At 43.9% G+C, this 15,581-nt stretch overlaps 1 protein-coding gene across 2 annotated transcripts in view; it reads left to right on the top strand.

Annotated features, from left to right (window-relative positions):
- The first annotated feature begins 13,420 nt into the window (after positions 1–13,420).
- The window catches only part of LOC133351399 (discoidin, CUB and LCCL domain-containing protein 2-like), a 52,199-nt gene continuing 50,038 nt past the window's right edge, over positions 13,421–15,581 (top strand). For both annotated transcript variants that reach the window (XM_061566569.1, XM_061566578.1), the window contains exon 1: positions 13,421–13,572. In XM_061566569.1, coding sequence (XP_061422553.1) covers positions 13,491–13,572 — 82 coding nt within the window. In that variant the 5' untranslated portion in view covers positions 13,421–13,490. The remainder of the gene's footprint in view (positions 13,573–15,581) is intronic.

Consider the following 15,581-nt stretch of genomic DNA (forward strand, 5'->3'; position numbering starts at 1 on the left):
TAACAAAAAACACACTGACACACAACATGAAACCCAGACCTTACTAACAAAAAACACACTGACACACAACATGAAAGTCACACCTTACTAACAAAAAACACATTGACACACAACATGAAAGTCACACCTTACTAACAAAAAAACACACTGACACACAACATGAAACACACACCTTACTAACAAAAAACACACTGACACACAACATGAAACCCAGACCTTACTAACAAAAAACACACTGACACACAACTTGAAACCCAGACCTTACTAATAAAAAACACACTGACACACAACATGAAACCCAGACCTTACTAACAAAAAACACACTGACAAACAACATGAAACACACTGACACACAACATAAAACCAAGACCTTACTAACAAAAACACACTGACACACAACATGAAACCCAGATCTTACTAGCAAAAAAAAACATTGACACACAATATGAAACACATTGACACACAACATGAAAGCCAGACCTTACTAACTCGGCGCTGACTATAGTTGTGAACACGTGGCCTCTCTCTCTCTCTGTGTTGTGATCTCAGTAGTGTGCGGTTAGCGGCGGGCTCCCAGGGACCTGTAGTCGTGTCGATTGGGGCGCTCGATGCCAGAAAGGTCGAGAAGCACCGCACGAGAGCACCTGAACAACTCCTGCAAACAGGTGACATCAAAGGCGCAGCCCTGCAATAGCTTGCTTAGGCCACTGCTGTTGGAAGGGCCCTTCGCTCGAGGGAGCGCTAAGAGGTCCCCTCCTGACGATATACATTAGCCTACTCTTCCACGCTGCCCGGACCAGCTTCTGAGATCCCGATTAGACCGGGCATATTCCCGGTTGATTCGGTCACTGTAAACAAAGCAAAGGTGCAGCCGTGCAATTGCTTGCTCACGCCACTGCTGGTGAAAGGAGGCTCTCCAACTAGATGGCACTTTGGCCTACTCTTCCACTCTGGCCAGACGACTTGGAAGGAGAGCCGGGAGTGTACCCACACTTGACCTCACCATACGCGACTCGCCCATCGACTCACCGTGGTTGTTGTTCATTTACACAGCTGCCGGGTGCAGCAGAAGCGTTTGGGACTTGGGGGGTGGCGGGGATTCTATTTATGAAAACGTGCATCGCTTTGTTTCCACTGCCACTGCCGTGCCGGGAGATCGGCTCGGAGCGGCGATCTTTGGGTGGCGAGCCCAGCGCGCTTGCTCACCGTGACATCGCCACGGCTGACGATGACGATGATTGCTCTCTGCACGGTTTAATTTTTATTACACGCTTTTATTTAGCTCACTTTGTCTGTTGTTGTCGTTGTTGTATCCTCAAATCTTGTAACTCTATTTTAACCCACTTCCCAATGTGGTATCGACTGCAAACTTGGTATAATTATGTCATACTGATGACAATACCATATTGTATAATAAAAAATTAAAAATACATATTTTAAAACATTATTTTTTTATGTTATATTTCGGCTTGGGTCTAATTGTCCACGCTCAACTGACGTTGGCTGTAATTGACCACAGGCCCCTTAAGTTATGGCAAGCCTCGGGGCCACTTCCTCGAGTCGTAGAGTTCTGCCATTACGAGTACGTTACATTTCATTCAAGCGTGTTTAAAAAAAAGTATTTTTAAATATAACTTATTTTCTCTCCGGCTGCACGGTGGCCTCGGCAACTTTCGTGGTCCTTTAGAAACGCGGCGGCTTACAGCACGGTTTGGCCGTGATGTCAGCGTGGCGAGCTCAAGTGCGAATGCTCCTCCTGCACCTATACTCGTGAACGAGTGTGTGTGTGTTTAACACGTGGCAGGCTTTCGCGACCAATATCATCCGAAATAGAAGGTTTTTTGTTGTGGGGGGTTAGATCGCGTAAATATATCAATGTGTCGTTATAACCCGCCACCACCCGACACAGCCAACGTAACAACCCTTACTAGTTGTCTGTGTCGGGTGGTGGCGGGTTTTAACGACACATTTATATATTTACGCGATCCAACCCCAAAAAGTCTCTATTATGGAGTGTGTGAGTGTGTGCGTCTGTGTGGGGAGCGGCGGTGTAGCGGTTAGCGCACTGCGCTACCAACCCGGCCACCCGAGTTCGATTCCCGCTTACGGCCAACACCGGTGACGATTATTTGAGCCGGTTCTGGGCCTCCCCTAGGTAGACTCAGCCTCAAATGTGTACCCGGTTCAGTGTGTAAGCATCGCCACTGGGGAGACAAAGGCGGCCGAGCGTGGTGCTGGCCACCCAACTGCGGGAGCGCATTGGTGACTCGCTCACCTAACCTGTTTTACGATCCGAAGCGTCTTATAATCAGGATAATACAGTAATAGAAATATATTTTGGCAGATTTATCACAATTGGTGAACATGCCAAAATAAAACACTCCATCGTCATGCTCAACTACTGCTGGATGAAAGCCTGCCCAATCCGTCTTCATATCTCGTTGCAAGAATCCATCGATCTCCTGCACATGAGCGGATTTCATTGCTCCTCGATTACGACCGATGACTATGATGCAAGGCCGTAGCCATGGAGTCAACATTGGGGGGGACCAAATCTTCCAGGGGTTCTGGGGGTCCCCCCCCCCCCCAGAAAAAAATCTAAATTTGAAAATGAATTTCCTGCCTAAAATATTTCAAAATTCACTAACACATAGGATCGACTTTTATTTATTTTTAAATCCTTTATATTGTTCGCGTGCTTGCGTGCTTGCTTGCTTGCTTACGACCGTGCAAATCTTTCGCTCGTTTTTTAACCCACTTCCCGTGATCCAATCGAGCTGACATTTTCCACACAGACTCGTTGTGCCAGACAATTATTGTTCGTGAAAAAAAAATTCCCAAAATTTTACACTTCTTAGGCAAAAAAATATTATTTTACATATATTCAAATAGAACTCATTCATGGCTTTGGCTGAACGTCACAGTGCAAGAGCCCAGAGCGTAACCCCTCCACAGGCCGTGGCGGAGTAGCGCAGTTGGTAGCGCCCTCGCTTCCCATGCCAAAGGTCGCGGGATCGATCCCCGCGTCCTCCACAGGCGAATATATTTTTAAATCCTTTATATTAAGTTCGCTTGCTTGCTTAGGACCGTGCAAATATTTCGCTCGTTTTTTAACCCACTTCCCGTGATCCAATCGAGCTGACATTTTCCACACAGACTCGTTGTGTGTGACAATTAATTTTCGTGAAATTTTTTTTCCAAAATTTTACACTGTTTAGGGAAAACAAATTAAATATTTAATTACCAATTGCTTAATACTGGCAGACAATCATCTGACCCATAGATTGCAGCCATCTCAAGCCAGAGGACGAGAGAACTCTAGCCGCCACGCATATAAAGGATTTAGAGTAAAAAACTTTGTTTTTACGGGTTTACTTGTTAACAATAATGTCTAATAGTGTATTGTATTACATTGCTCTGTTTTTTTCTTTTTTACCTTTTCATTGTATGTAATGGCAGAGATTAGGGATTTATAAAGTATTTAACCACATCCATATAAACAGAAATCTATTTTATAGCAATATATTGGGGGGGACATTTTGAGCATATTTGAATATTGGGGGGGGGGATGTGTCCCCCCCCCCCCCAATATTTATTATAATTGCGGCCTTGCTATGATGAGTACTGGGACTCACAGGTCGTTGCTGCAAGTTTGCAAACCTCAGGACGGGTGACTGCACAAAACTGAGTCACTGATTAAAAAGCCAAGAATACTTACAGGTCAATTTAACAAAACTAACCTTTCATAAGGATCATTAAAACAACTCTACTTTATAATTAGTTTTGGGTTAAACACTTGACCTTTAATTGCAATTAAGGTTAATAGTTCTGAAGTCAGTTTCTCTAAGTGTCTCAACACTTTTGCTTTTTGTATTCTATCATCAGCCATGATCAATTCACTGCTGGATGAACGCCTCTCTCCATGACGTCTCCATCAGTCACGGACTTTCGATCAGAATCAGAAAAGGTTTTATTCGCCATGAAAGTTCGCACAGACAAGAAATTTACTTTGGCAGGAAGGTGCATACATTCAACATATAGGAGTCTTAAATCTTAAATAAGTAGTGTACAAGTCTAACTATACTAAAGGTACAAAGTCTAACTAATACTAAGGGGCTAAAGTATGTAAAAATTTTGAATAAAATAAAATATAAAATAGCTATAATATACAACAAAAAATACAAATAGGGTAACATAGTGCAAATATGGCAAGGTGTCATTGTGCAGATAAAGTGTTAAAGTCAGTGTGAGCCCCTGGCCTTGTTGAAGAGGCCAGCAGCGAATAGGAAGAAACTGTTTTTGTGGCGTGAGGTTTTGGTCCTGATGGACCGCAGCCTTCTGCCGGAAGGGAGTTGCTGCCATAATCTATCAGGCGTCTTCGTCGTCACCAGCCATGATCAATCCACTGCTGGATGAACGCCTCCCCCAAGCCGACGCCGCCTCTCCCGATCGGGCGACGCAACAATTCACCCCGGATCCGACCTCATCGCTCCATCTCCTCTGTGGACGAACTGCCTCTAGCGCACGTTCCATTCCTTGGCTGCCCCTCCGTTATTATCCTTGACCATCGTGCCCGCTTAACCGTGACGTGTCCTGCCCTATCCCACTTCCTCATTGTAACGGTCAATATGTACGTTGAACTTCTTTCGCACCGTACGTAGCCAACCGTGCTAATCGGAGGTGCCGATGGTGTCTCCGTGTGCGCTCTCTGATCCACGTGTTTCTAATCCTCTCTCTCAGTGTCATTCCCGGCAAGCACATTTCCTCGAGCTATCAGTCACTATGCATTTATACAATGTTATGATTTTTAAAAAAATCTTTTACATGTTTCCGTTGATCTTCATGCTTGCTGTAGTCACCTACGCATGCCTGTTGAGGTGCAGTACTATGCGTTTCGTCACCTCGGATTAGCCACGGTTAGCTACGTACGGTGCTAAAAAAGTTCAGCATATAGTACATACGGACAATTGTGAACTTTACAGGCAGAACTACCCACACTTTACTCCACCGCACGCGACCTTCGGAGCGACAAGCTGCAGTGAATCCACTCATACGGCTGAGTTGACAGCGGCGGTTTCACGGGGACGGAACTTAAGGAGCACACAAAAAGTCCCACGTCAACATTGAACTGTTGATACACACAGAGGTATAGATCTCAGTCGCAAATCTGACTGTGATTTTTTTTTAAAGGAAGATTCACGATGTAACGTGGCACCAGGAGCGCGTTCGTATCGAGCTGCACATGTTCACGGTTCGATTCCAGCGGCCGCCCTGGTTAATACTGCTGGCGTATTAACTGTAAACTAAAAACAGTGGAATCTCCATTATCTGCGCTAATGACGGGGTAGAGGGAGGGGGGGCGGCCTAAACCTCTAATATAGGTGTAAATTATGTTTAAGTTGAGAAAATTTAGTTTGTTAATTAACAAAACTAAAAATGTGTAGTAAAGAATGTTATTGATCTTGTTTTATTACGTCGATTAATGTACGTACTCAATGATAACACTATGTAACACAATTGTTGTTCTTGGGTAGTAAGTGTTAATTCGTAATTGCTTATGCCTAAAAAGTACAGAAAATGGCTATTATTCCCCACAAACTTTGCTTTTGTGACCAGGACAGTGATATTTTGAAATGTACATATTTTCAATGAGAAAACGGGCGAATTTGTGTCTTTTCGTTCACATAAACTCAGAAAAAACATCATATGAATCAAAATTAACATGTATTTATACTAAAGTAATTCAAAAATGACTACAAAAGATTTAGAAGTGAGTAGTTTTTCGAGATTTACGAATATACTGTAAATCACTTTCACGAATCAGCCCCCAAATGTAGTCTCCCATCATATTCTCGCATTCAAAGTACTCGCCTTGCTCCTCCGAGTACGCTCCCATGTTCTCATTGAATTGATCAAGATGAGCATCAAGGTTATGGACTTTGAGGGACATCTTACAGCCCATTGTGCCGTAGTTCTTCACCAGAGTCTCAACCAGCTCCACACTGCGACAAAACTGCTCCAAGCCGCTTTCTCCTTACTCGTGAGCTTCTTGGGGAATTCATTGCACTCCAGGATCTTCTTTATCTGTGGTCCGACGAAGACACCGGCTTTGACCTTTGCCTCAGACAGCATAGGGAAGAAGTCTTGAAGGTACATGAAGGCTTCCGACTCCTGATCTACAGCTCTGACAAATTGTTTCACTAGGCCCAATTTTATGTGCAGTGGTGGTATCATCACCTTCCAGGGGTCCACCAGTAGCTCCCACTTGACGTTGTTCCTCCCCACAGAGAACTCGGTCCGCTGTGGCTAGTCCCGCCTGTGGTAGTGCACCTTGGTGTCCCTGCTGTCCCAAAGGCAAAAATAGCAGGGAAACTTGGTAAACCCGCCTTGGAGACCCATCAGGAATGCCACAAATTTGAAGTCTCCGATGACCTCCCAGCCATACTCATCATACTTCAAGGCGTCCAGCAAGGTCTTGATGCTGTTGTAATCCTTTTTGACGTGCACCGAGTGAGCCAGGGAAGAGATGGGTACTTTTTACCATTATGGTGCAGCACGGCTTTGAGGCTCCTGGATGAGCTGTCAATGAAGAGGCGCCACTCCTTCTGGTTATAGGCGATTCCGATTGCCTCGGACAGACTGGTCACATTGTGGCAAAAGCAGAGCCCATCTTGACGGGTGAAACAGGAAAAAGATTGGTGACACTTCCTCTGATCTACGACTTGCACACTTTCATCCAACAAGTTCCACTGCTTGAGCCTTTACGTCAAAAGCTCAGCATTGGACTTGGTTGAGACAAAGATCTCTGATCAAGTCGTTGAGGTCTTTTTGGTTGGGATAGTATAGGTTTCTCTCCGCAGCTCCACCTCTGAAATTGGCATCTGGATCTACGAGGTCTTCCTCACTCTCTGACTTGCTGATTTCTTTTGAAGACGGCTGCTCTCTCTCCGGAGGAGTGGGTATGGGGAGTTCATGGCAGTGTAGCACCGGGGCAATGGATCGAAGGAAGGTCCGGATAAGTGATAGCAGGTGCATTCTTGTCAGTACGACGTTTGGAAGGGTCCACCATGCAGAAGTAGCAGTTGCTTGAGTGGTCAATGAGTTCCCGCTAAATTTTTGGGCTAGCAAACTTCATGTCTCTCTTTTCCCCTCTGTACCATCTTAAAAAAATACATTTATTTCACCCATGACTGATGTTTAAGAGATTCTCGCAACATTTTTCATCTATATATTTTTTCAATAACATTGAAAATTGTAAAACATTTTAAAATAAAAAACTTTCACAATTAAAAAAATGTTAACAAATTTTATAGCATAAAATTCCAAGCAACAATTGTCCATCTTACCTTCCAGAGTTTTTTTGCATTGCTCGCAGGTGAAATGAGGTGCCCTTGGGTTGTCTAGATCCCTGACAGGCATGCCGAAATATGCCTTGTAGGCCTCACACATCTTAGCAGATGCTTCCACAGAGTACTTTTCCTCTCTTGTCTTGATAAATTGGCCGCAGACATAGCAAAATGCGCCTGCCGGATGCTTGCAACCTCTTGATGCCATCTCAGAAAAATGCAGATATGTATCCACTTAGGCAGCTGGAAATAAACTGAACTGTATTTATACTATGTATATTACTGGAAAGTTCTAGAATGTTCTAGAAGTTACTCCAAGTCTACTCAGCACTGAATCTATCTAGAATGTTCTGGAAAATAGGTACATTTCAAAATATCAATGTCCTGGTCACAAAAGCAAAGTTTATAGGGAATAACAGCCATTTTCTGTACTTTTGAGGCATGAGCAATTAGGAAATATCACTTACTACCCAGGAACCAACTAAAAAAATGTTATACAGTGTAATAACATCTTCCTGCTCCCACGTAGCAGAAGACTCGGCCCACTAAGTGGATGATAGCAGCAGAGCCACGCCAATCAACATCAATCAAACTCCGCCCACTATTGTAAAGATATGGCAACTACTGTACTGTAGGGGCGATCACATGGATTTCCTATTAACCGGAGCCACACATTTGTTCGGTCAGAACACGTGACTTGTAAAATATATTTCCAAGTAATGACAATGTATAACTGTGTTTAGATTGTTCATTTGGGCTGAAGGGAAAATCCATGAGTTATTAATGTATGTCAAAATCTCAGGTGTGCGGTCAATCCGGGTTAATCCGCAAAATCGGATAAACCGTAAGTGGATAATCGAGAGTCTACTGAGTATACTCCGCGCCGTCTGTTTCATGGTGGATGTTCAAGATCCTGTGACGCCGTTCGCAAGAGTGGGCCGTGTCGTGCCGGGCTCATGGCCAAAATTTTGACCACATTTGAAAAAGTGCGTCGGCTATTTTACAAAATTGGAAGAAACGGGTTTCCCTCGCTTTATGCGCGTTCGCTGTGTGTGCGATTTCACGTGTGTCTACCCCACATTCACTCTACTATGCGGTTTGAATTCGCGGATATGCGGTCGGACGTGGAACACCACTGTGTCTGTGTACCGTGTACTGTGTGCGTACTGTGTGTGTGTACTGTGTACGTATTGTGTATGTACTGTGTGTTTACTGTGTTTGTGCTGTGAGTATTTTGTATGTACTGTGTGTGTGCTATGTGTGTATTGTGTACTACTACATCTACTACATCTACTACTACTACTACATCTACTAGCACTACATCTACTACCACCACTACATCTACTACTACATCTACTACTACTACATCTACTACTACATCTACTACTACTACATCTACTACTACATCTACTACTACTACATCTACTACTACTACATCTACTACTACATCTACTACCACTACATCTACTACCACCACTACATCTACTACTACATCTACTACTACTACATCTACTACTACATCTACTACTACATCTACTATTACTACATCTACTACTACATCTACTACTACTACATCTACTACTACATCTACTAATACATCTACTACTACATCTACTACTACTACATCTACTACTACATCTACTATTACATCTACTATTACTACATCTACTATTACTACATCTACTATTACATCTACTATTACTACATCTACTATTACTATCAACTACTACATCAACTACTACTACATCTACTATTACTACATCAACTACTACTACATCTACTATTACTACATCTACTATTACTACATATACTACTACTACATCTACTACTACTACATCTACTACTACTACATCTACTACTACATCTACTACTACATCTACTACTACATCTACTACTACTACATCTACTATTACATCTACTATTACATCTACTATTACTACATCTACTATTACTACATCAACTACTACTACATCAACTACTACTACATCTACTATTACTACATCTACTATTACTACATCTACTATTACTACATATACTACTACTACATCTACTACTACTACATCTACTACTACTACATCTACTACTACATCTACTACTACTACATCTACTACTACATCTACTACATTATTTTGTTTTATTTCTACCGACGTGACTTACAGAAATAACCAAAGAGTATCGTTTTGTGCTCCTCTAAAGAGTCTCGGCACCAAACTCGATCGGAATATGACGTTTGGATCACCACGTGCTAAAACACATTCCTGCGGAGGGAGCTGGTAGGAACGTTGGGTTGCTCGGTAAATGGCCAGGGTCAACGGCGGCGTGGTGTATTCCGCAAATATGCCCGACTGTTTGGGCGGGCACAAGCCGGTGTGAGTAGGTTAAACGTTGAGTTTTATAAGGGCACCACGGGGTGACCAGCCCCTTCCCACCCAGCCCCACCCCTTCCACCCCCCACCCAGCCCCACCCAGCCCCTCCCCACCCTCCCCTCCCTCCCCACCCTCCCCACTCAGTCCCTCCCTGCACGACGGACACAATAATCCCCTGTGGGCTGGTGTAACCAGGAGGTTCCTACCAGTATTATTCTGATGTAGATGCAGAACATCGACTACAATTTCACATTCAGGTAATCAAGCCAGACAGCCGAGTCAGGAGCAGCGGAGTGTCTCGCTGTGATGTCTCCTTCTTTATATTCGTGGATCGGGGCATTGCGTTGTTGTACGTGGCATGGTCTGTTCTGGATTACCACAGTTGCACACTTACTGGAGAGATTTTAATTTAACATTTGTACATCAGGCATCCGCATCTACTGATGCCATGGTTTGTGCAGTGGATGTGGTTTAGGGTGCACCGTGAGCTGCGTTGGGTATTTTTCTCATGGCGAACGAGCTCGTGACTGACTGAACACTGTCTTGTAAATAGAGTTAGGTTATGATAATTGGTTTTTTTACCCTTTTATCTGGCAACAAAACTGACACTTTTTTTTACAAGGAGTCATGTTTGCATAGACCACAATACCTGCAGTCATTATGCCTTTTGGCGTCATCTGGTCCAACACCATGTGAGACTAGGCTCTAAGGAAAGCTGTCTCGGGTGTGGACCAATCAACTTCAAGGACAGTGCACATTATCAGAGTTATGTTTTTTGTTTGCATTATGACTGCAGGTATTGTGGTCTATGCAAACATGACTCCTTGTAAAAAAAAGGTGTCAGTTTTGTTGCCAGATAGAAGGGTAAAATAACAATTATCTGACTGAACACTGTCTTGTAAACAGAGTTAGGTTAGTCTTAGTCGAATTATCTCATTTAGACTGCTGTAAATGACAATGAAGACCCATGATAACGGACTATAACGAAGGCTTAACGTCTGAAATCATGTACAGATGAACACCACCCGTCACCCTTCCTAATGCTGCCCTCTGTGGGACAAATTCCGAATTTTGGAGCTCACAATTGGCACTTTTTGGGTGCGTAGTATTGTGCCGTGCAGCTCACAGGAATAATAACAAACAGCTGATGCTTGTTGCACGGTACATTCATTTTCGCAGTGAAACTTGATGTTAAATGCGAGCCTGGTGAGCATAATATGTAGTAACGTCGTGTGAATTCATTCATGTGAACATCAGCCAAACTTTGTATCCCTTCTTAATTGAGTTAATCTCCGGTAACTCAGATCCATATTCTTTGGTTCTTTCGGTAAAGCTACTTTCGGTAAAAATAATAATACCTACGTGACTTTACCGAAAGAACCAAAGAGTATCGATTCCTGCAGTCACGAAAGCTTCAAATCAAGATTGAACTCAGATCCATTTCCTTGTTACAATGGCTCTCGTCAGCAAATCTAAGATGAACCATGATTTGTATCGTTTGATTCAGACTGTGTAGGTTTCATATCAGTTAGAGTACAGATGCGGCAATACCTCGATATACGAAGTAGATGCGTTCCTGGAGTTTCGTTCGTATATTTAAACTTTTTTTTATATTGAGTAACTTAGAACATCAGTAGTTTGAGGATGCGTTCCCAGCCTTCGTAACTTACACATTTTATACTGTAAACACTTCGTAACTTTCGATATAAATTTCGATTTAAAGCTTTCTGGACTGCAGGGATTCATATTCTTGGTTCTTTCGGTAAAGTCACGTAGAAGGGAAATAATAAAAAAAAACAATACAATTCTCACGACGTTTCGATTGCAACACAAGCAATCATCATCAGGTGTAAAAACCACAGCAAGTAACTTACCATTCATATTGGAAACAAAGTGGATTTTTTATTGAAAATAATGTTATATTTTTAAATCCTTTATATTAAGTTCGCTTGCTTGCTTGCTTGCGTGCTTGCGTGCTTGCTTGCTTACTTACGACCGTGCAAATCTTTCGGTCGTTTTTCAACCCACTTCCCGTGATTCAATCGAGCTGACATTTTCCACACAGACTCGTTGTGTGTGACAATTAATTTTCGTGAAAATTTTTAAAATCCTTTATATTAAGTTCGCTTGCTTGCTTGCGTACTTGCGTGCGTGCTTGCTTGCTTGCTTACGACCGTGCAAATCTTTCCAAAAATTTGTTTCCAAAATTTTACACTGTTTAGGGAATTTTTAAAAAATATTTAATTACCAATTGCTTAATGCTGGCAGACAATCATCTGACCCATAGGTGGCAGCCATCTCAAGCCAGAGGACGAGAGGACTCTAGCCGCCACGCATATTAAGGATTTAGAGTGAAAAACTTTGTTTTTACGGGTTAATTTTATGCTGTGCAGTAACGTGACGGAGACAGAGTGAGACAATGCGAGGATGGATGATTGCAATCACGAGACAATGAAAGGTAGCGGACCGCTTTGCGAGGCCTTTGTTCAGCAGTGGATAGATGTAGGCTGAGGATGATGATGGGAGTGTTTCGTTTGGGCAAGCCCACCAAATGCCAATAGACATTTCTCACCCGTATTCTCCAGAGAATAAAGTAACATGTTCAGGGACTCCTCATCTTAGGAACGAGTTAGGTCCCAGAGGTCTGTTCGTAAGTTGATTTGTTCATAAGTTCAACTTTACTCTGGTCGATTCCAAAACATGTCGTACCGCATGTCCACTAAACACAGCGAATGGCTTTAAAAGTTGTATAATCTCCTGCAGATGCCACTGGTTCTTCTCGTTCTGCAGATGTAGATGCCACCACCGTCATCTTTGCGCGCCGGGTGAACTTACGACTTTCGGTCCGAGCAGGCGACTGGACATACGGACCAGGTTTGTTCGTATCTCTGAAAGTGTGTAAGTCGAATGTTCGTAAGTGGGGGGGGGGGGGGGGGGGGTGGTATCATTCATTGTCATAAGCAAACTTATTATCATATATGTTAATAATTGGGGCGTGGCTCATTTTCTTTGGTTTTTTCGGTAAAGTCACGTAGGTAAAAAAATAAAATTAATCAAAGTAAAATAAAATAAAAATCATGACGTTTCGGAGGCAACACAAGCTTCCGTCTTCAGGTGGAATCGTCACAGCACGATAGCTGTACCAAGTGAGAGAAATACCAAGAAAACAGTATTTGTATATAGAAATTAAAATTAATAAAAATAAAATAATAAAAATCGTGATTTTTATTATTTTATTTTTATTAATTTTAAATTTTGATTTAAAGCTTTCGTGACTGCAGGGATTCATCTTCTTGGTTCTTTCGGTAAAGTCACGTAGAAGGGAAGTAATAAAATAATAAAAATAAAACATAATAAAATTATTCTCACGACGTTTCGGCCACAACGCAAGCAGCCGTCCTCAGGTAAAAACCAGGTCCGTCGAGGCGACAGAGTCTGAATGTTATTAATTTTTATTTATTTTTTTCCCTACGTGACTTTATTTCCATTCCACGTGACTTTACCGAAAGAAGCAAGAAGATGAATCCCTGCAGTCACGAAAGCTTTAAATCGAAATAATATACCTATTTACTACTCTTAGTTTTTTCGGTAAAGTCACGTAGGGAAAAAATGAAATTAAAATTAATAAAAATAATAATATTATGTAAATGATAGAGGGCGTGGTTATGCAAATGCGGTGGGTGTGGCTACGCAGAAGAGGCGGGAACTCGTTGCAGCCCTCACAGCACGACTCCGAACCTGGGTCCACTCACAGATGCCGCTCTGCACAGCGCGGTCATGGAGCCGCTTGTCCGGCTGCTCCCTCCGCTATCTTTGCTGGCCATGGCCGGCTTCTTCTCCACGGTGCACGCTCAGGAAGGTGAGGGGATCTGCGTGGTTACTCTGCAATGGAATCGATGATTTTAACCGAGACCCACTCCCGACCCCGTCACGGTGACCCCTCCTGCCCGGGTGCCCCTGCCTCTCCCCGTTACTACCGCTAGGATAGACGTAAGGCTTCTCGGTGACTGACTAGGCCGCATTCCTAACCCTCACCACCGCCCGCAACGAACTTCTCTGCCGGGCTAAGCGAATAACTTTAATAATTATTTACAGCACAGTCTCAGTCCACTGCTGGATGTTGCTTTACCATAACTTCAAGGCGTCGGTCATTGCTGAGGGCGGGCGAGTGAAGCGGTGAAGGATGGGTTGGTGACGGACGAGCCGGTCTAAGATGACCGCTAGAGCCACTGATGTTAGCAGTGGCCGGGGAATCAAACTCGGGTTGGTGGGGTTCGCAGCGCAGTGCGTCAACCATTGCTCCCACCGCTTTTTAACTTTTGTCAAAGTCTGAACGTTACTCGTTGAACGCGTTTACATGGAGACCCGTGTGTGTGTCTGTGTGTGTGTGTGTGGGGAGCGGTGGTGCAGCGGTTAGCGCGCTGCGCTACGAACCCGGCCATCAGGGTTCGATTCCCGCTCACGGCCAACACCGGTGGCGATTATCTGAATCGGACCTGGGCCTCTCCTAGGTCGACTCGGCCTCAAATGAGTACCCGGTGCAGTGTGTAAACATCGCCACTGAGGAGACAAAGGCGGCCGGGCGTGGTGTTGGCCACCCACCCCCTGGTGTGCTGTTCCGGCCTTCATAGGTGCTCGCTAACAACACTTGCCCCTACAGTCTGTTAAGGCTATACGGGGGATCTTTGTATTTGTCTGTGGTTGTGTCCCGCAAAGTAATGGGGAGCGGTGGTGTAGCGGTTAGCGCGCTGCGCTACGAACCCGGCCACCCGAGTTCGATTCCCGCCCATGACCAAAACCAGTGACGATTATCTGAACCAGTCCTGGGCCTCCCCTAGGTTGACTCAGCCTCAAATGTGCAGTCACTGGGAATACAAAGGTGGTCGGGCTTGCCGCTGGCCACCCACCCCGTCTCGTGAGCCCTGCCGGCCTTCATAGGTGCTCGCTAACAGCACTTGCCCCAACAGTCTGTTCAGGCTACACGGGGGATATTTGACTTTGGCGCAAGCCCGAAACGTGGTTCCCGTGTGGCAATACAGCAATGAGAGTCGGGGCACGCACACACCGACCGGATTATAAGACGCAGCCCCAAGTTTTGCTTGGAACCGACGGAGATATAATTCGGTAAATAGAGGGGAAATATTAATATTATTGGTCATGTAGATAGAAAAAAATAATCAAATTAAATTGAAATAAAAAATAATCTAATGAAATTGAAATAAAAAATAATCAAATGAAATTGAAATAAAAAATTTAAAATAATAAAAGCAAAAAATTGAGCTCCCTCTGACCGGGGTAGCGGTGCCCATTACGTGAGCCGGCGTGCGATGCGAGATGCCCAGGCTGGCGAACGTCACAGCGGGCGATTTGTGTGGAACATCCCTCAAAGCAGACCCGGGAGGGCTCACGGGATGGGCAAGTGCGACAAGGTTGGGTTCGTGCCACCCCGTCTGTGTGGCCAGTATGATGGGTACAATCCCACTGGTGGCCACGAAATTCAACGTTTCTGGATGACCCATGCCGCTCATGAACACGGCGCTTTGCTTGCACCTGTACCTAACTGTTTTTTTACACGCTTTCTTTTAACTCTGTTGTTGTATCCTCAAATCTTGTAACTAAATTTTAACCCACTTCCCAATGTGGTATCGACTGCAAACTTGGTATACTTATGTCATACTGATGACAATACTATATTCTATCATAAAAAAAATATTTTTTTAAACATTCTTTTTTGTTTGTTATGTTTCGGCTTGGGTCTAATTGTCCACGGTCAACTGACGTTGGCTGTAATTGGCCACTGTCCCGTACGTTATGGCAAGCTTCGGGGCCACTTCCTGGAATCGTGGAGTTCTGCCATTACTAGTACAT

This window comes from Lethenteron reissneri, chromosome 5 (genome assembly GCF_015708825.2).
Source record: "Lethenteron reissneri isolate LAM-NWPU_2019-01 chromosome 5, ASM1570882v1, whole genome shotgun sequence".
NCBI classification, from domain to species: Eukaryota; Metazoa; Chordata; class Hyperoartia; order Petromyzontiformes; family Petromyzontidae; genus Lethenteron; species Lethenteron reissneri.